This window comes from Petromyzon marinus, chromosome 41, assembly GCF_048934315.1.
Source record: "Petromyzon marinus isolate PM22_M1 ecotype Great Lakes invasive population chromosome 41, UKy_Petmar_22M1.pri1.0, whole genome shotgun sequence".
Classification (NCBI taxonomy): Eukaryota; Metazoa; Chordata; class Hyperoartia; order Petromyzontiformes; family Petromyzontidae; genus Petromyzon; species Petromyzon marinus.
This window is the reverse complement of record NC_133707.1, coordinates 9,336,151-9,355,080: the sequence shown is the minus strand read 5'-3', so window position 1 is coordinate 9,355,080 and position 18,930 is coordinate 9,336,151. Positions and strand designations below refer to the sequence as shown.

The window sequence follows — 18,930 nt, the reverse complement described above, 5'->3', positions numbered from 1 at the left end:
TGCATCCATGGAAATTGTGAACTTCATTTTGAAGTCAATCTTTCACCTGTAGCACTGATGTGATTCGTCTTCAATGCATCTTGTATTGGTTGGCTTGTGCAAATCAATATAAGATGTCAATAATCGTGCTGTTTGTTCATGCGGCTTGGGATTTGGGCCTTTGGGCCTGTGTTCAGCAACCGTGATATAAACAAGAAATCAACAAATACTGCCACGTGCATCACAACTTATGGAAGTGCTTGGTGTCCCGTACGTGCCCGCGTGTCACGGCAGGCCACGGAGAGCGACCCTGGCGACATGGACCTCACGGGGCTGCCTGAGGGTCTGGTGGACTCGGAGGACGACGAGGAGGAAGACGAGGATGAGATCGAGCGCTCCGGCGAGGCTCTGCCGAGCCACGACTTTGTGCGCGACTGCCTCGAGAAGGAGCCCAACGACCGCACGGACGATGATATCGGTAAACTTTTAAAATCATGAAGTTACTTTGTAAATTAAAATTAATTTGATATCTCACCCACTCCAAAATGGGGTTGACCACGCCTCATATTTACGTATATGAGACGAGGCTTTGCCTGGGAAATGACAGTGTTCCTTGGCTGTTGTATAAATGAAATGCAATGTTAATTTAAGTGTGGAAGCATGCTCTAATCACTATATTATCACGTCCGAATATCCGGTGAATATCATTCGTCCTGCATAACGAAAAAAACACACGCATCTCAAATGGACAATTTGTGACTGATAACAAATTCTAATGCTCTTTTTGAATGATGAGAAAGATGAAATTGCTCACGTATATATTAAAGTTTATGCTGATACGTGGAACAATCTAAAAATATTGGCCCCACAAAAATATAACCCGTAGGGTTTATTGGTTTTACCCATTGAACAGGGTCCCCTTGAATTCCCACACTGCTTAAAGTCTAAAACTTACACGCTCAACATAAATGATCGCTACCATCAATGAACTAAGTGAACCACAACACCTTGCTGATCTCGTCAAGGAGCATCAACCACGAAGCGAACTCCGGTCATCGTCGCGGTAACCTTTTGGCCGGCCATCGAAACAAAGACGGTCACCGCATCGCGCGCATTCAGGTGCGCTTCTGCGGCCGTCTGAAATGCTCTTCCTTCCGATATTAGGAAGCCACTGGATCGATGCACTTTTAAATCTCGATTGAAAACTACTTTATTTAGAATTGCTCTTTGTGATTAGTTTGTTCTTTCCCATCACGGTTGGCTATGTGTGGTACAAAAGAAGTTCAACCTACATACATACTCGCAGGGGCACCCAGATGCACGTAGCAAGCGCACACACTCTCTCTCTCTCCGGTGCTTGCGCAAAGAAAGCACGCTGGCTCTGAGGCTTGCTGACGCGCCGGGGCTCCGTGTCTGCCTCTTCGTGACCCACAGAGCAGATGCTGGAGTTCATGCACCAGCTGCCCGCCTTCGCCAACATGACCATGTCTGTGCGGCGTGAGCTCTGCGCTGTCATGGAGTTTGCGGTGGTGGAGCATGCCGGCACCGTCGTGTTGAACCACGGCGAGGAGGTAGCCGCCGTCGCCGTCGTCGGTTGTCATTGCCGTCATCGTCATCGTCGTAGTCATTATTATTGTTATCGTTGTCATCATCATTGTCGTCATTGTCAACATCGTCATCACCATTGTCATCGTCGTCATTGTCATAATCTTCATTATCATTGTCATCATCATCATTGTGGTCATCGTCATTGTCGTCATCGTCGTAGTCGTTATTATTGTTATCGTTATCATCGTCATTGTCATAATCTTCATTATCATTGGCATCTTCCTCATTGTCGGCATCAAAATGATCATTGCGGAATTTTCTAAAGCAAACTGTGACTTCATCCCTACCCATAGTTGGCTTGTAATTTTAATATGTATTTTGTTGATTCTTTGCAATTTCACTTTGCCTTTCACATTTATAATTTCGCGTTTCGATGTCTGTTTTCTGCACTGATATTTGTTTTGTTCAACGCAATTTTTTTTAGCGAAAGAGATATTATCATCGCAATGATTTCTAACCCGCTTATAAAATGCGCTTCAGTGTGTTTTATGCTGGACATATGCAGGGCACAATTCTGTTGCGTTTTTTGCCAAATAAACCCTATTAGCTGTCATATTTAGACAGGGAGATGAGGATAAATTGATAATGTGCTTGGTTCAAAGAGCGAACCCGCAGGATGATGACTCGCTTGGGTCCCGTCACTCTGCATTCGTGCATTTGCTGGTGTCGTTATTTCCGCATTCTGATCGCCGTTGCAACCATGTCCTGTCACCTTGCCCGCTTGTTTCGCTAGCTGGACTCGTGGTCGGTGATCCTGAACGGCTCGGTGGAGATCACCAACTTTGACGGGCGTACGGAGACGCTGTACATGGGCAACAGCTTCGGAGTGTCTCCCACTGAGCATACAGAAGTCATGGTCGGGGTCATGAAAACAAAGACCGATGACTGCCAGGTACCTGAAGACTTTAAGAATGGGGCCTGACAGAAGGAATGGGTGCCACAGCAAGGGCATGAATGTTCAGTTAAAGGGAATCTTTTTTTTGATCGCATTATATTGAGATTTTAACAGTTTTTAATTAAAATGTTGACGTGTTAACTAAACAAATCTGGAAAAGATAAAAAAAATCCATAAGAATTTGGAGAAAATTCCGAAAAAACTTTCCAAACATGACCCCAACTAATTTCGATATTTTTCACGGAGACAGAAATTGCGTAGTCACATTGAAGGAGTTGTTTGAAGGGAAGGAGAAATGTAATTCCTCAATGGCAGGGATGAAAGTGCTTAGCACTTCAAAGAGCTCATCTGGAGTAAATATTACTCACTGATCGCAATGTCAGGACTTGTCCCGTCTAAGCACTACACATCGCACGTACAAACACAACAACATCGTCATCAGCTGCCATTGCCACTCAGTTGGGTGCTATCACCATGACAACTCTACCGTGATAGGTGCATTTTAAGGTCACGTGGAGTGGTGGTGGCTTGCTGGCAGGAGGGCATGGAAGTGACCCAGGTGTCCGTAGATCAACAGACATATGTGGGACCAGAAAATAAAGCACTGTGCAAACTTGCTTTATTTTAGCTGCCTGTTGCCAAGCTTGTTGTTGTGAGCATTGCATCACCACTTTAATAACAGCAACAGCTGTCGCCATTCTCCACTAAGTGGCGGTGACGTCACCATATCACTTATGCCAGGCTAGGCACGCTTTGAGACTGTGACGTGTGAAAGGCTCGCCAGAAGGTCATCACAGGAGACAGACCCAGGTGTTGTGGGTGAACTGACTGCGATGACTGGCATATGCACCACCAGTGTTCGCCACCGCGCTGACTTTAGAAAATTGATATGAGACAAGGACTTATCAGACTTTTGGGGGCAAGTGTTGTTAGCCAGCACCTATGAGGGCGGAACGGTACACGAGTGGGTGGGTGGCCAGCACCACGCCCGACTGCCTTTGTCTCCCTAGCGGCGATGTTTACACATCGTACCAGATATTCACTTGAGGCTGAGGCGACCCGAGGGAGGCCCATGACCGGCTCAGATAATCTTCACTGTTGTTGGTGGCCGTGAGCGGGAATCAAACTCAGGTCACCGGGTTCGTAGCGCAGCATGCTGACCGCTGCGCCACCGCTCCCCCACTGATATGAACACACAACTACGGCACTTCTCCCAGCAGTCCATGAGATTCATCCCTTACCTGTGTGTGTGTGTGTCAGTTTGTGTGCATAGCACAGCAGGACTACTGCCGCATCCTGAACCAGGTGGAGAGGAACATGCAGAAGGTGGAGGAGGAGGGAGAGATCGTCATGGTGAAGGAGCACCGAGAGCTCGACCGCACCGGCACTCGCAAGGGGCACATCGTCATCAAGGCACGCGCACTCGCTCAGACACGCTTGGCATGTTGGCAGGGCCCCTCCTGGGTGCCGTGGTGGCGAGATGTTAACTATCTCGCCAGGTACACATGAGGTCGTAGGTTCGATCCCGACCCTGGTGCCTGTCTGTTCTTCCCGTGGTCATGTGGGTTTTTCTCCAGGTCCTTCGTTTTTTCCCCGCCACATTTATAAACGCGCGTTTAGGGTATTTGACCACTATAAATTTCCACGTGATAAGCCAATTCGTTGAGCTGTCATTCGTGGCCAGGTCGCTTCTGAAAAAGAGCTGTACGGCTCAGTGGGCCCTACCTGGTGAAATAAACATTGTTGTAGTCAGTTAGAAGAGTCATGAGCCTCGGCACGGCATTCCTGGGTAAAGCATGCTCGTGCCAAGGCGAAGATCCTACGTGTGTAGCACGCGCATGCTGCTGGGGCAAGCGCCGTTGTTAACGAGCACGCGTGTTGAAGCCAAACATGGCACGCAAGGGGATGGCGCGGCCGGCACACCACGCCGAGCCACGTCCATCTCCCCGGCGCCGATGTTTACACGCACACGCGCGTGCGCGCCCGGTTTTAACCGCCGCTCGTCACGTCCGCACGTTGGCGCCTGCGCAGGGCACGATGGAGCGGCTGCTCACCCACTTGGTGGAGGAGCACTCCGTGGTCGACCCCACGTACGTGGAGGACTTCCTCCTCACCTATCGCACCTTCCTGCCCGGCGCCAAGCACGTGGGCGAAAAGCTTCTCGAGTGGTTTGGCGACACGAGCCTCCGGGACAAGGTGCTTTGCCGGCGCGGAAGCACTGCACGTGACTGTTTCCCCCCCCGAACTAAATCTCGCTCGCCCATCGAGATCTCTCGGCCTCGCCGGCTTCCCGTCCGACTGCTGCGAGATCCTTCGTCCTCGCGGTTAAATCGCATCCACGGCCTTTCCCCCCCCCCCCGCCCACCCCACCCCCCCCCCGCTCTTCTTACCTCCACCTCTACGACCTCCTGCACCCCCACGTCCCTGCCCGCTCCCTCTACGTGCCGTCGCCTCCTCCTTGCTCCCAAGATTCCCGCTGCTCCACCGTTGGTGGCCACTCCGTGTAGCCACCACGCCTCCCCCACCCTCTAGAACTCCCTCTCGGGACAGCAATGCCTGGTCTCTCGCTCTCTCTGCTTTCTACATTATTGTCGAGTGTGCTTTCGGACCCGCATAGCTGCTTCTTTTGTCTCCTCCTGCTGCCACGCTCGCTGCTTCCCGTTCTGTCCCTTTTCTCCCCCCTCGTAATTCGGCGCTGTGAGACGTTCGGTGCGTTGTGAGTGTGTTGCAGTGTGGGTTGTTGTTGTTGATGTCGTGGTGATAATTTAACACGACTGAGAGCATCAGTGATCCTGCCCGTGATTGGCTGCTGATTGTCGCCACGATCCCCCCTCCCCCCCGGGTAAAGCCCCTGATTGGTTGTTTGTGGCCGTGTGCCCAGGTGACCAGAGTGGTTCTCCTGTGGGTGAACAATCACTTCAACGACTTTGAAGGGGACCCGGAGATGACTCAGTTCCTGGAGAAGTTCAAGGATGGCCTGGAGAGAGAGGTGGGTGCTTGTGAACTTCGTCTGCAGACCTTGTTGCTGTTGTCGATCCGGGACAGTTTCTGTGATGATTCATGGAGCATTCATTTGCATTAAATGGACCATCTGGTAAACCACTGCAGTCTTGAGCTCCTTCAACCGAGGAAGAATAGCAAAACTCTACGAATGCCCTCCTTGAAGCCCTCTTGTCATGGCTAGCAGGCCTTGACATTGGCATTTAGCAATTAACGTATTGCCGTGTGCAAGGATATAATACTGTATATATAATACTCTATATATAATACTGTATATATAGTCGTATGCTTCTGACCGAATCGCTGGGAATGCACCCGGATCTCATCAGATCATTGCAGAAATCCTAGCAGGGTTGGACCTGGATGGCGCTTGAATGGGCTACCACCATGCACAACAGGCTGCTGCGTGGCTATATTGTCAGCATACGAGCCGTGCATTGGAGTTCATCATTGTGATGTACAATGCTCAAGTCTATGTGCTCTGCGTTTGCCCAAACTAGATTCACGTCCTATCTAGACAGGGATGCGTATCAATGCTGGAGGCAATTGGGTGTTGTTTGAAACCTAAATGGGATCCATGAGTCAAAATGATTCCCTGCTCAGATGAGCCTTGGGCAGTTGCTCATCATCCCCTGCTTGCATCCCCGAAGCCAGTGGTGGAAATTCCACGTTCCTATTGTGGGGGCGAGTTAATCACGATAGAATAACCGCAGCTCAGCCTGCAATGAGCAGTCTCCGTTGAGTGTGCAGACGCATATGCCAATACTTAATTAATTAAGCTGTATTTATTTGAAATGCAATTCAAATGTGATTCAAAACAACTGTAAGTGCCGCAGCGACGTGCGATATTGCACCATTACAGTCGGACTGTGCTCTTCCAGTTGAACACTGTCCTTGTCACTGACCGAACGCCATTCGCGCTTGTTGTATGCACTTTTAAACACATCGGCCCGCGTGCATTCGGCAAACACGTTCACAACCGGCTCGGCGGTAGCCTTGGCACAAAGGAACAGATCTTCCGTATGTAGCCTCATCAGGCTGTCGGGGCAAGTGCTGTTAGCGAGCGACTATGAAGGCCGGCACGGCACACCAGGAGGTGGGTGGCCAGCACCACGCCCGGCCATCTGTGTCACTGCAATGGCGGTGTTCACACATTGCACCAGGTACTCATTTGAGGCTGAGTCAACCTCTTGGAGGCCCAGTACCGGTTGAAACATTCACCACTGTTATTGATCGTGAGCGGGAATAGAACTCGTGTCGCCGGGTTCGTAGTGCAGCGCGCTTACCACTACACTCCCTCTCCCCTAGCCTTGGCACGCAGGAGAGTGAACGGCCCGCTTATAGAATTCCTGCCTTTTTTTCACTTTTCCGCCAACGTAAATCTGCGAGCCTCTCTCGCTTGTCTGCGAGCACGCGCGTGCTTAAACAGCCGAGTGCTTTGACCTTGCTCCCCGTGTGTCCAAGGGTTCCGAGTTATCTTTCATCCGCCCGTTTTTGTATCGACTCTTTGAGCGAAGTGTTTGTCTTGCGGTGCCATTCCATCGCTTTGACACATACAATGAATGAATGCGTGCAGACGATGCCAGCATTGTTTGTTGTCGACATTTTTTATTACGATATATATTAAAGAATAATTCCAACTTGTAACAGCAGGCTGCATGGTATTCACTCGCCCTCGAAGTAAAGGGAGCAACTCAGAGGTTCGAGGAGGAACCACAGACTAGCGGAAATGCAGCCACACAATGATCCGGCGCCAACTATTGCCTAAGCTCTTCAGCCCTCTTATATGTGAAGGTGTTATCGGCCAGTTATTGAATGCTTAAATTTGGGAGCAAAATCGGTGCACCTGGAGAAAACCCACACATGCGAGTGGGGAATACTCTATCCCATGAACGCATTTGCCTTGCGAGCCAGGGTATTACTCCTGGACGCCCATGGGAAGGGAGTTTCATGACATTTGTGTGAACCACCAACCCCCGCTACCTCCACGGTGCCTGATTATAGGCCACGTGCATAACCACCACTGCCCGGCTAACCGCTCACTTCGTATCAATTTTACTGCACAATCGTACGCTGACCGTGTCACGCGTGCCGAGTCGCACCCGAGTCAAAGTGAGAACGCGAATCGCCCCACCTCACGTCTTTTCCGCGCCTTTCCTCCCGCTGCAGAAGATGCAGGGCCACCTGCGCCTGTTGAACATCGCCTGCGCCGCCAAGGCCAAGAGGCGCTCGCTGACGCTGACCCGGCCCGGCCGCGACGAGCCCCTGCCCTTCACGCTGACGGGCGGCAGCGAGCGGGGGTTCGGCGTGTTCGTGGAGAGCGTGCAGAGCGGCAGCCGAGCTGACGAGGCCGGGCTCGGACGCGGGGACCAGGTGAGCCGAGCGGGCCGCGGTCGATGCATCGCTCGCTGGGATGGCCAGGCGCAGGCCGGTGCTGCATCACACCGTTGTGCCGCACAGGGGCAGCTGCCACCAGGGGTCCTGGAGAGAGAGTCAACGTTGAGCGACGACGATGATGATGATGAGTGTGGCCTCACCTGCGTTACGTGGAGCTAAGACGAAATTATTTTCTGAGCACCTGTTCAAGAAATACATGGAATGAATGTAGTTTCTGGAAAGCAAAGTGACCAGATCAAGCAAGGAGAGGTCATAGAGATAACAAGATCAAATCAAAGCGTTTACGGCAGTCTTCATCGAAGCCTATCCGTCATTATTTCTTATCATATGTGGGGATGCTGTTTTGCCACTGTACTCACAACAGTTGGTACGTAAAAAGGGTTTGTTTACCTGACGAAGCAGAAAGAATATTACACGAGTTGGAGGATTATCTGTGGGTTACGTCCTTGGAAAACTTCGTGCGAAAAAAAGAGTCTGGGGGGGGGGGGGGGGAAACTACAAAAAACAACAACAATAACAAAACAACAACAAAACAACAACAACGTGTCCACCTGTAGTCTGCACGAGCCCACGTGACGTTGCTGCTGCGCCGCACCACGCGGGCGCTTGCGATGTCACCAAATTTTTTCGCGGGTTTTTGCCGTTTTATCTGTTTGTTCGGGCAGATCCTAGAAGTGAACGGGCAGAACTTCGAGAACATCCAGCTGTCGAAGGCGATGGAAATCCTCCAGCACAACACCCACCTGTCCATCTCCGTCAAAACCAACCTCATGGGTGAGAAGCCGTCGCGGTCGCCCCTCGATTTGCAACTCGGTCATCGAGCGTCCCCCCCGCCCTTCCCTCCCACATGTTGTGCTTTTGTTTTAAGGTGCGCTACATTCTAAATGGGCTTCGCCTCTCACGGATACAGTTTGCCTCGAGCTGTTTTAACGCCTTCACTCGTTCTTTTTTTTAACGCCAATTCCAGACTGAGCCAAAATCAATTTGACCGTTGATTTTCTCGCAAGTGTCTGCAGCCTCCACTTGCAGCATATGTCAAGTACGCTTAAATTACACGTTCAGGCTTTTAGGTTTGTGCGCCACGCGGTGATAGCTTCTGGAGTAACGCCGACTGACACTTGCGGCGGGGAGGGGTCACCCTTTCTCTAACACGAGAAAGCAGTTGCAGGGGCTGCACATTTACATTCTCTTTTTCTTTACCATTCATCGTGCCCACTACTACGAGCCAGCACGCTCACCTCCGTTCTCCGCTGCTCGGCGGTCGCTCGCCCCCCCCCCCGCCCCCCCGCCCGCCCCCCAGTGTTCAAGGAGCTACAGAACTGGACGGGCGACGAGCCCGGCCCCTTGAATTTCGCCGGCCGTTGCGGCGCCGCCGCCGCCGCCGCCGCCGCCCCCTGCTCCTCCTCCGGCGCCGCGGCTGAGTCCCACCGGCCCAGGATCGTGGACGGCGGTAACGCGGTGCGCCTCTCGGTGCCCGATCTGGCCGTGCCGCACGAGCTCGTCATCCCCGTCGAGAAGCTCAAGGGCAAGGGCAAGGCGAGCACGGTGAGCGGCCGATCGCGGCTGAGGAAGTTCGTCAACAAGACCTTCAGCATCCTGCCCACCAAGCCGTACGGGTGAGAGGAGTTTTGCCGTCGGCGTGCGCTCCGCTGTGTTTTGTGCCTGCCCGCGCGTCTTGCCGCTGAAGCGTTATTTCGCGACGGGGGGGGGGAGCGCGCCGACGGTGGCTCGGTGCGAGAGCGGGCGGCTCGCGGTCGGAACGTCATCGCCTTCGGGGGTCGATAAAATGAGTACTATTTTTGCATACCCCAGTTTGGTCATGTACGGCAGCTTGATAAATAATAACCTAGCTTTGGGAAGCCTACATGCAGCAGTGGCGCCAGCCCCCCGCATGGCTGGCTTCCCCACTCGTCCGCGGGTTCCTCGCGCCTCCGAGGCGTTCTCTCTTCAAGAGCGAGCGATTGCCGCGTGCGTTGCGCGTGGAAATTATTATCGAATGGCAGTCATTGAAAGTTTTTTTTTTATTTGTGCTGCTGCTGCTGCTGTTGCTGCTGCTGCGTTTCGAATTCAAAGCGGCGGCGGCAGCACCGAGGTGAAGATCGGGCAGTCGCAGGACGACAGCATTGTGGGCCTCAAGCCGCCCGTGTGCGGCACGTCCACGTGGATGATGCGCGGATCCCTCTCCTCCAGCAACCCCGACCTCCTGCAGTGCCACCGGCTCATGGACTTCACCGCGCCTCCCGGTGAGCCGCCGCCCACCGGCGACAGTCCTCAGTCTCCGCCCGGCACGGCCGCGCGCCGCGGCCGCCGACTCCCTCGTATTGCCAGGGTCGCGGTCTGAGGCTTCGTGTGGGACATTAGGCTGAGTTTGCCACGTGGCGCAGCGACGTTTCCCCCTCGCGCAGCAGGCTCGCCGAGAGGGGGATGAGCTCCGCCCCGCGGTCGTTGGAGTGGGGAGACCCCATTGGCTTTTTAACCGTTGTCTAAGCACCCTCTGTGAAACTTCACGTAAGTAGATCATTCACACGGACACTAATTGCGTGCTTGATTACAACGGGGGCAGCGTTTTGTACGGCGACACGTGGGATGACCAATTCCTCACCGTTCACTCCGTATCCGACTCGCCCGCTCGCCCGCTCGCTAACTCGCCCAATCGCCTGCCCCGCAGACGTCCACGACCAGGTGCTGCGCATTTTCAAGGCGGACCAGTCGAGCCGCTACATCGTGATCGGGCGCGAGACAACCGCGCGCGAGGTCGTCACGCTGGCACTGCAGGAGTTCACGCTGACGGGGCCTCCCGACTCCTTCTCTCTGTGCGAGGTGTCGGCCGCGCCCGACGGAGTCACGCGCCAGCGTCGGCTGCCCGATCAGCTCTCCCGGCTAGCCGAGCGCATCCAGCTGAGCGCCAGGTGCCCCCCACCTCCTCCTCGCGCGCCACCTCTCCCGGGCCGACCCTTACGTGAATGTTGCGATTGGCTATCTTAGGGCCGGCAGGATTTGTTCTGGAAACCTCCCTTGGGCCTCTTTCTCCACTGTACGACCATGCCGCCCCAGGGCCATGTCGAGCCATTCCTGGCACGGCTCAAGAAGCGCCGGGTTTGGTTTTCCACTGCAGAATCTGAGCCGTACTACTTATGTCACAAACAATGAATCAATAATTATCCCCACCCCCGACCTTACTTGGCCCCGAGCAAGATTTAAGTGGCTTTTGAGGCCAGCATCCTAATGGTTTGGTTTTGGCTCGGCATGGCAAATAACCAGTAGAAAAGCACCTCTACTGTGAGGTCTCCGTGCTGGCTCAGGTCAGATGTGCCAGTGGAAATGGGGCATTGCAGCCTCACTACCGCATCAAACCCATGCACATGGGACAATGCGGAAAGGCGTGACACGTGGAATCTGCCTATTCACACTTGCAGATAAAAAAAGTGGGACTGGGAAATCTAGTTTTGCCTCCCAGCCCAAATTCAGTGCCTGCTTATTTTTTTCAACATCAGATATTTGAGTGTGATTCTGAACCCCCCGCTAACCCTGACCTTTACAATCTTATTAGGTTCCTGCTCCTGCCCCTACAGTCGACACCGGCAATTGAGAGACTTTTTAAAATTGAAGCCGATTAAAATAGTGGCGTGTGCGCTACGTTCCCAGTGAAAATCTTGTGGTTAACTTTTACCCCGAACATTGACCACCACACCCGGCACGTCTCCCCATCCCCCCTTCTCCCCCACCCTTCTCCTATCGTGCTGTTGTATTGTGTTTCACGCAGCTTCACAGCCCCACTTTCTGCCCCCCCCCCTTCTTCTCTCCCCCCCTACCCGCCGAGGCCTACTATATATAACAGCCTGTCGCGGCAGCTCTCTCGCCTACTTCAGCAGTTTTTTCTTGCTGTGTTTGTCCCACCTGATGACGATTGCTTGTGTTGCGATCGAAGCGTCGTGATCTATTATTGTTTCTACCTACGTGACTTTACCGGAAGAACCAAAGAGTATGGATTCCTGCAGTCAACGAAAGCTTCAAATCAAGATTGCATTGTGTTTGTTGTGCCCCTACTGGACATCTGTGAAAAAGAGCTTCATAGCTCATCGGATTTCTCCAATATGAAAAATATTCTGATTCTGTCTTCCCCCCCCCCCCCCCCGTTCACCCCCCCCCCCCCCAAATCGCCCCCCACCCACCTCTGCCCCCACCCGCGGCGCAGGTACTACCTGAAGAACAACATGGAGACGGAGACGCTGTGCTCGGACGAGAACGCGCAGGAGCTGCTGCGCGAGGGCCAGGTGTCCCTGCTGCAGCTGAGCACGGTGGAGGTGGCGGCGCAGGTGTCGATGGGCGACTTCGAGCTGTTCCGCACCATCGAGCCCACCGAGTATGTGGACGACCTCTTCAAGCTGCGCTCGCGCACGGGCACGCGTGCCCTCAAGCTCTTCGAGGGCGCCCTCAACCAGGAGACGTTCTGGGTGGCGTCCGAGGTGCTCGCCGAGCCGGGCCAGATCAAGCGCGTCAAGGTGCTCAAGCACTTCATCAAGATCGCGCTGCACTGCCGCGAGTGCAAGAACTTCAACTCCATGTTCGCCATCATCAGGTGCGCGCGCGCGCTGGGATTTTATTATTTTTATTATTATTATTTACGTGTTTTTGTTCCCCGGACATGTTCGCTGACCCGCGGGGTGGTTCTGGGTCAGCGACACACACGCATAAAAAATGTTCGCATCACCGGGCGCACACCACCGCATCCAGTAAATCTCTCGGGTACGGCCATGGCCACGGGTGGCATTCATCTCGGGGTCCTCGCATGCTCCCTCCACACCATTTAGAATCGACACGCGTTTAGAGTGTTTGGCTGCTATACATTTACACAATGATAAGCCACTTCATTGGGCTACCCATTTGTGGCCGGGTCGCTTCTGAAAGAGGGCTCTACAGCTCAGCGGCCCCTTACCTGACGAAATAAAAAAAAAAAGCGAAGTTTAACATTCCACGTGCTTGTGCGGGATCGACCGACGCGCTCGGCCCGGTCCCCTCGCAGTGGCCTGAGCCACAGCTCGGTGGCCCGACTCAACGGGACGTGGGAGAAGCTTCCGACCAAGTACGAGAGCCTCTACCGCGAGCTGCAGGACCTGTTCGACCCGTCGCGAAACATGGCCAAGTACCGCAACGTCCTGAGCAGCCAGAGTCTGCAGCCACCCCTCATCCCGCTCTTCCCCGTTGTCAAGAAGGACCTCACCTTCCTGCACGAAGGTACCCGCCCGCTCGACCCGGCTCCACGCGTCGACGCGAGTCCCAGCGCTGGGAGATGGTGCAGAGGCCAACGCTGCCTTTTCACCGTCGCCAGGAACCGGGCTGGGTTCACACCGGCACCTGCGACGAGCGCGGTTGGCTACGTACGGTGCCAACGTGCACACGTACATATACCGCCTCGCACCAAGCGGGGCGTCGTTGGGCAAATAACGTGCGACGCCTTCAAGCTCTGCAAGGCGCCCTTCGGTGAACGTGGGCGACTCGCGCTCGTGCACTAGCCGGGGCGAGGCAACGGGGGTGTCTCCCTGGCAGATCCGGGTTTTTTCCTCGCGCGGCCGGGGTCGGAGCTGTCGTCCCCGTTGTCTCCGTGCCCGCCGCGACCGAGCGCGTCGCGGGTGCGGCTCGAGGAGCGGCGGGCGCCGTGAGCGGTCGCCGCTCACTGTCGTGCAGCTGCCGCATTCTGAAGCCTCCGAGAGAGACGCGCAAACAAACCAAAAACCAAGGCAGCTTTTTTTTCCCCTTTCGAAGCATTCGAGGGTACCGATGGCAAAATGTTTTTTTGCCGACGAGGCAAACAAGGCCGCCACATCCGGATACCCATTGTAGGCCGCGTTAACAACATCGGCGAACACCGGGCTCCAACCATGCACGCTGCATTGCTACCTCGCTGTCGTGCCGTCTAACACGAGAAGGTGCATGTCTATTTTTATATTTGAGATTTTTTTTTTCCTTCAGGCAACGACTCGCGGGTGGACGGGATGGTGAACTTTGAGAAGCTGCGAATGATCGCCAAGGAGGTCCGCCAGGTGGTGAGAATGGCCTCCGTTGGAATGGACGCTGCGGCCATGTTCCGACACAGGTGAGGCGACGGGGAGCGTTCACCGCTCATGAACAATAATGTTTGAACTTTCCCGCTAAATTGTATGCGTGTCTGTTGAGACTATACGGGGAGTCTTTGTTGTGTGTGTGTGTGTGCGTGCACGCGTGTGTGTACAAGTGGATAGCGGTAGTGTAGCGTTACAAACCCCGTTCGACCCAAGTTTCATACCCGCTCATGGCCAGTTCCTGGGCCTGCCCTAGGTCGACTCAGCCTCAAATGAGTACCTGGTGTGGTGTGTAACCATCGCCACCAGGGAGACAAAGGCGGTTGGGTGTGGTGCTGGCCACCCACCCCGTCATCTGTCCTCCCAGCCTTCATAAGTGCTCGCTAACAGCACTTGCCCCAACTGTGCGTTAAGGCTATACGGGCGATCTTTGTTTGTGTGTACAATCGGTGAAGTAAAACCCAACGCAGCTAATGTGCGAGACGATTTGTTTCGTAGCATGGCTCTGCTCGTTAGTCGTGCACTTCTGTTGTGGACTCTCACTATTCATGTCCCCTGTTCATGAACAAGGACTGGTTGTAGTAGAAGCTTTGTGGCCATGCTGCCTTGCTTTGGGCCACTGTGGAGACCTTGTGCATTCCATGAATATTATCTGCAAAAATGTTTTAGACTTGTGCATATATCGGCAAGGCCATTTGTGCAAGCATTATGCCCTCCCATGGCGTGTGCCTTAATCACACACACATAATAAGGAAGACATGACCGTCACTTAATTGAAATGTAAAAGAGTAAATTAAGTACAAGGAAGCCACATCATGGTCTTGGAAGTTTATCGCTCTCTCTCTCGCCACCTTCGCTATCTCTGTTGAGTCGCTTTAGTTTGGCTGAATCTTGGTTGAACTTTTGTTAAATATTTCAGTTTCTCGGCAGTAAACACAAAGAGAAGTGAGAGGGTGGGAACTAGGGGACTGAGTAGCCGGGGGGGGGGGGGGGGGGGTGGGAAATAAAGAACAATGGTTCGGCAATGCAACAATCCACCCAGCACATGGACACGAGCTGATTTTCGTCATTCCATCTCTACGCTAGATGCTCTCCCTTTTGGGCACGCTCCAATATTTACAGTAACCGATCCATCTTTATTTATACACCAACGGGGTCCCTGATGTCTCGGGATCGCCTTCTTCTGAGTACTCCGAGGTCAAGGTTCAATCCCTGGGGTGATCGGGCTTTGCCAGTGCAGCTCACAAGCTTTGGAACGCTTTTGCCCTTTGGTCATAAGACAATCAGAATCGTCAGCTATATTTAAAATGGCCTTTAACTCCATAGTTCTCGCCACCTACCCTTGCAGGTCTGTATCATTTAAGTCCTGGTTTTCCATACACGGTGGCATTGGGATCTTACGGATGAAATGCACCACTTTACAAATGTAAATTATTGTTATTTCCTTGGCTGCAAAATCCGTCATTATTCTTGATCATTGTGCCATCATCCCTTCTAGCAATGTGCCCTGCCTCTGACAATTGTTAAGTAATTGTCCTTGATAAAAACTACATCTTTCCAATGCTTTTACCCTCCAGTGCCCTGTTACTATCTCCCTTCACCTTGTAAATATATATCGCTGTGCTTACACAATTTGCTGCTGCTGTCGGGCCAATTAATTGGATTTAATTGGTGCCGGGTCTTGTTTGTTTTTTGGATCAAAGACAATGTCCACTGCTTCACCGATTGATAACCCAACCCTAATTACCACTGCCAGTCATGGAACCCTGGAGCCAGGCTGTGTCTCCATTGTGTTTGCCATGCATTTGTGTCATCGTGTTTGTGTCTTTTGTGGTTGAGATGCCCCCAGTGTCTGGACTGCTCGGATAAATCATCAATTTGTCACAAAAATGTGGTTATTACAGTGAACCGTGGCACTATTGAAATACTACTACATTAGCAGGTTTAAGTCTAAATAATAATACTAATACAAATCAGAACATTATTTGCTTCTCTGACAATTGTTATCAAATTTGATTTACCCAACAAAATAAGCACTCGAATACTCTGCAGCAATGTGACATTCTAGAGTTATAATTGAGTGCAGTGAGCTGTGTGGCACTGTGGTAAGACCACACGGCTCATGATTAGCGGGTTAACGCAACCACTATCATTCTAGCAGGGTTGACGATACAAGTGCCACTTTGTTCTCTGGATTATCTGACCCCTGCCAGCACTGTCTCAGGGCCCTAAACAGAGCAGGAAGCACCTTAAGTCGTATTCATCCAACGGTAGCAGCTGTTTGCTGAATACGTAGAGAGGTGATTCCTAATGTGCGCCGAAGATGCACGTGCATTTTGCACCGTGCTTTTGTCTGACGCAGTCTCTGTGCTGGGGCCTTCATGTTTCATTCTTTCACTGTCACTTTCCCGTTTGTCTTTGCCCTCTGGCCCTGCCTCCGTCCTTCCCCTCTTTTTACCTTCGCCGCATTAAAAAAAATACTTTTCTCTGCTCCGTTTCCCAACACCTTACCTGCCCCGCTAACTGTGCCCTGCCCATCAATCAACCATCACCCCTCTCCCTCCCGTATTACACACAGGCGTAAAAGGTGGCGCAGCCTCGGGTAAGTCGGTGTCCTTTATGCCAGCACACGTAGCGGAGCCCTGTTCACAAAGCGCCCTGTCTGTTGCCAGGAATCTTAACTCGCGATCCGTGTCGCCATCGATCCAGCGGGGAGAGTTCGCCAAATGCGCGCACGATAGGTTGAATCGGTGCGGATCATTGGTTAAATTCCATGGCGACGATTGCCGTGCGTACGGACATCATTCTCACATGCAGTGCTGTGCTGCCTATGACTGTTGTGGACCAGAGGTCCATTTGAAGGGATCTTCAGAGGTAGCGTTTCGATAGCCACTTCTGTGGGACATTCTCAAACGCGAAGAGTTGCACTGCTCTGTGAGCGATGCCACGGTTACTTTGTCTCGTGACATGATATCGAGAGCATGATCGAGGTAAAATTTGGGGGATGCCACCTGAATGAATAAATAAATCTTAATCTGGACCCTCGGTGATGGGAATATTTCAAATGGAGAGTACCCATGTTGGCATAGATTCCCAGATTTTTTTAATGCCCAGAGTTATTACCTTTGAGCCTTAGCTCTAGGGTGTCCCCTCCTCCAGGCCTTGCATTGAAGAGGCAGGATGGCTTTTGTGGCACAAGGCTCCTTACCAGTCTCACTCGCACCAGTGTAGGCATGCCTGCGATTTCACCTGATTCCAAGCACTGCCCGTCTTCTGTCTTGGAAAAGAAAACTCCACCCATGTCTGTCGGCAAGAAAGGATGGCCTTCACACGTAATTACACACACACGTATACATACATTCACTCTGGCTTTGACCTAATGGGCACAGATTTGCTTTGACCTGGTTGTAATGGGTTTGCTGATTTTAAAAATTGAAACGTTGTCCTGGCGTGTAATTATTCTGCAAACGCATCTGCTGGCATGCACAGGTGTGGTTGAAATGCTTTGAGGTCATATATCAGCCCACGATATTGGCAAATATTATTTCAATCCAGTGTCCGACTCGCCAAATCACGGCGAGCGCTAGGCAATGGGATATTAGCACTGTCCCATGGATTTTTATTAAAGTGCCATACAGCGTCCAACCCATTACAACGACGTCCAATTTTTACCGCACTGCTAAATTCGAATCATGCAACATGATTTGAGTTCGTCGGCTGCGATGCTGCGAATCCTTCTTCAAGTTAAAGGCCGAGCGTGCAGAAAGATTCGAGCGTTGGCAATGTTGAAAATATATTGACCTGACGTGGAAGCACTTGCAGCATCACCGCTACGGTATTTAGGGCCACACAGCCTTTTCAATCACTGCTTGGGCATTCGCATCAGTGTGGCTGTGCGCTGCGTGCAGGAGGCAACGCATACCCCCTGTAGAACACGAATGAGTGCTGTTCCATCGGCGAGGCTTGTACGTGCATACGTTGAACTTCTTTCGCACCGTACGTAGCCAACCGTGCTATAATCGGAGGTGCCGGGGAAGGACGACAAACTAAACACAAAAAGCAGTTCTAAAGGCCATTTATTTCAATCGAGATTTTAAAAGTGCACGGGCTTCCAGTGGCTTCCTGACATCAGAAAGGGAAGCTTGGTCGGACGGCGAACACCGCTGGAACAACATTCCTCCTCCTCCTCCTGCTCCAGGTCCATAAGCCAAGGGAGCTCCAACTCGGCCGTGTTCGACGCCATCCAGGCGTCGGGCCACCGCAAGCGCGCGCGCCGCAGCTCACTCGTCAACCCGCGCAAGCTGTACGAGGAGGCGCAGATGGGCCGCAAGGTGAAGCAGTACTTGGGGCAGGTGAACAGGGACGTGGACGAGGACAGCCTCATGACGCGCTCCGTGGCGCTGGAGCCGGCCAGCGCGCCCCGTGAGTACTCGGCCGGCGCGCGTTTGCGTTGCCTTGCGGCGTCTGTCTCTTGTGGCGTCTGTCTGTCTCTTGCGGCGTCTGTCTCTTGTGGCGTCTGTCTGTCTCTTGTGGCGTCTGTCTATCTCCTGTGGCGTCTGTCTCTTGCGGCGTCTGTCTGTTGTGGCGTCTGTCTGTCTCTTGCGGCGTCTGTCTGTCTCTTGCGGCGTCTGTCTGTCTCTTGTGGCGTCTGTCTGTCTCTTGTGGCGTCTGGCTGTCTCTTGTGGCGTCTGTCTGTCTCTTGCGGCGTCTGTCTGTCTCTTGCGTGTTTGTCCTTCGCTCCGTCTCGCTCTCCGGCCGCGCGTCTCTCCTTGTGTCGGTTTGCGCGAGGCGTCAGTGTGCCTGTCTGCGTGTCTGCCTGTCTGTGAGTGTTTGCGTGTTTGCGTGTGTGTGTGTATGCATGTATCAATGCACGTTTGCGGCTCGCTGCACGCGCGTATATGTTTGTCTGTCCGTCTCTTTCTTCTGGCCGCGTGGTTTTCTTTCGCTTCGTCTCGCTCTCCGGCCGTGCGTCTGTCCGTGCGTCTGTTTGTG

The 18,930-nt window shown here is 52.9% G+C and overlaps 1 protein-coding gene across 10 annotated transcripts in view; it reads left to right on the top strand.

Annotated features, from left to right (window-relative positions):
- RAPGEF2 (Rap guanine nucleotide exchange factor 2) overlaps window positions 1-18,930 on the top strand; it is a 213,866-nt gene that overhangs the window by 188,083 nt on the left and 6,853 nt on the right. For 9 of the 10 annotated variants that reach the window (XM_076073366.1, XM_076073363.1, XM_076073365.1 and 6 more), the window contains 16 exons: window positions 274-457; window positions 1,414-1,550; window positions 2,321-2,479; window positions 3,743-3,895; window positions 4,514-4,678; window positions 5,364-5,471; window positions 7,652-7,855; window positions 8,545-8,653; window positions 9,180-9,495; window positions 9,953-10,122; window positions 10,548-10,788; window positions 12,075-12,458; window positions 12,903-13,114; window positions 13,850-13,973; window positions 16,517-16,540; window positions 18,137-18,360. In XM_076073366.1, the coding sequence (XP_075929481.1) occupies window positions 274-457; window positions 1,414-1,550; window positions 2,321-2,479; window positions 3,743-3,895; window positions 4,514-4,678; window positions 5,364-5,471; window positions 7,652-7,855; window positions 8,545-8,653; window positions 9,180-9,495; window positions 9,953-10,122; window positions 10,548-10,788; window positions 12,075-12,458; window positions 12,903-13,114; window positions 13,850-13,973; window positions 16,517-16,540; window positions 18,137-18,360 (2,914 nt within the window). The remainder of the gene's footprint in view (window positions 1-273; window positions 458-1,413; window positions 1,551-2,320; window positions 2,480-3,742; window positions 3,896-4,513; window positions 4,679-5,363; window positions 5,472-7,651; window positions 7,856-8,544; window positions 8,654-9,179; window positions 9,496-9,952; window positions 10,123-10,547; window positions 10,789-12,074; window positions 12,459-12,902; window positions 13,115-13,849; window positions 13,974-16,516; window positions 16,541-18,136; window positions 18,361-18,930) is intronic. The other variant, XM_076073364.1, reaches the window with a different exon arrangement.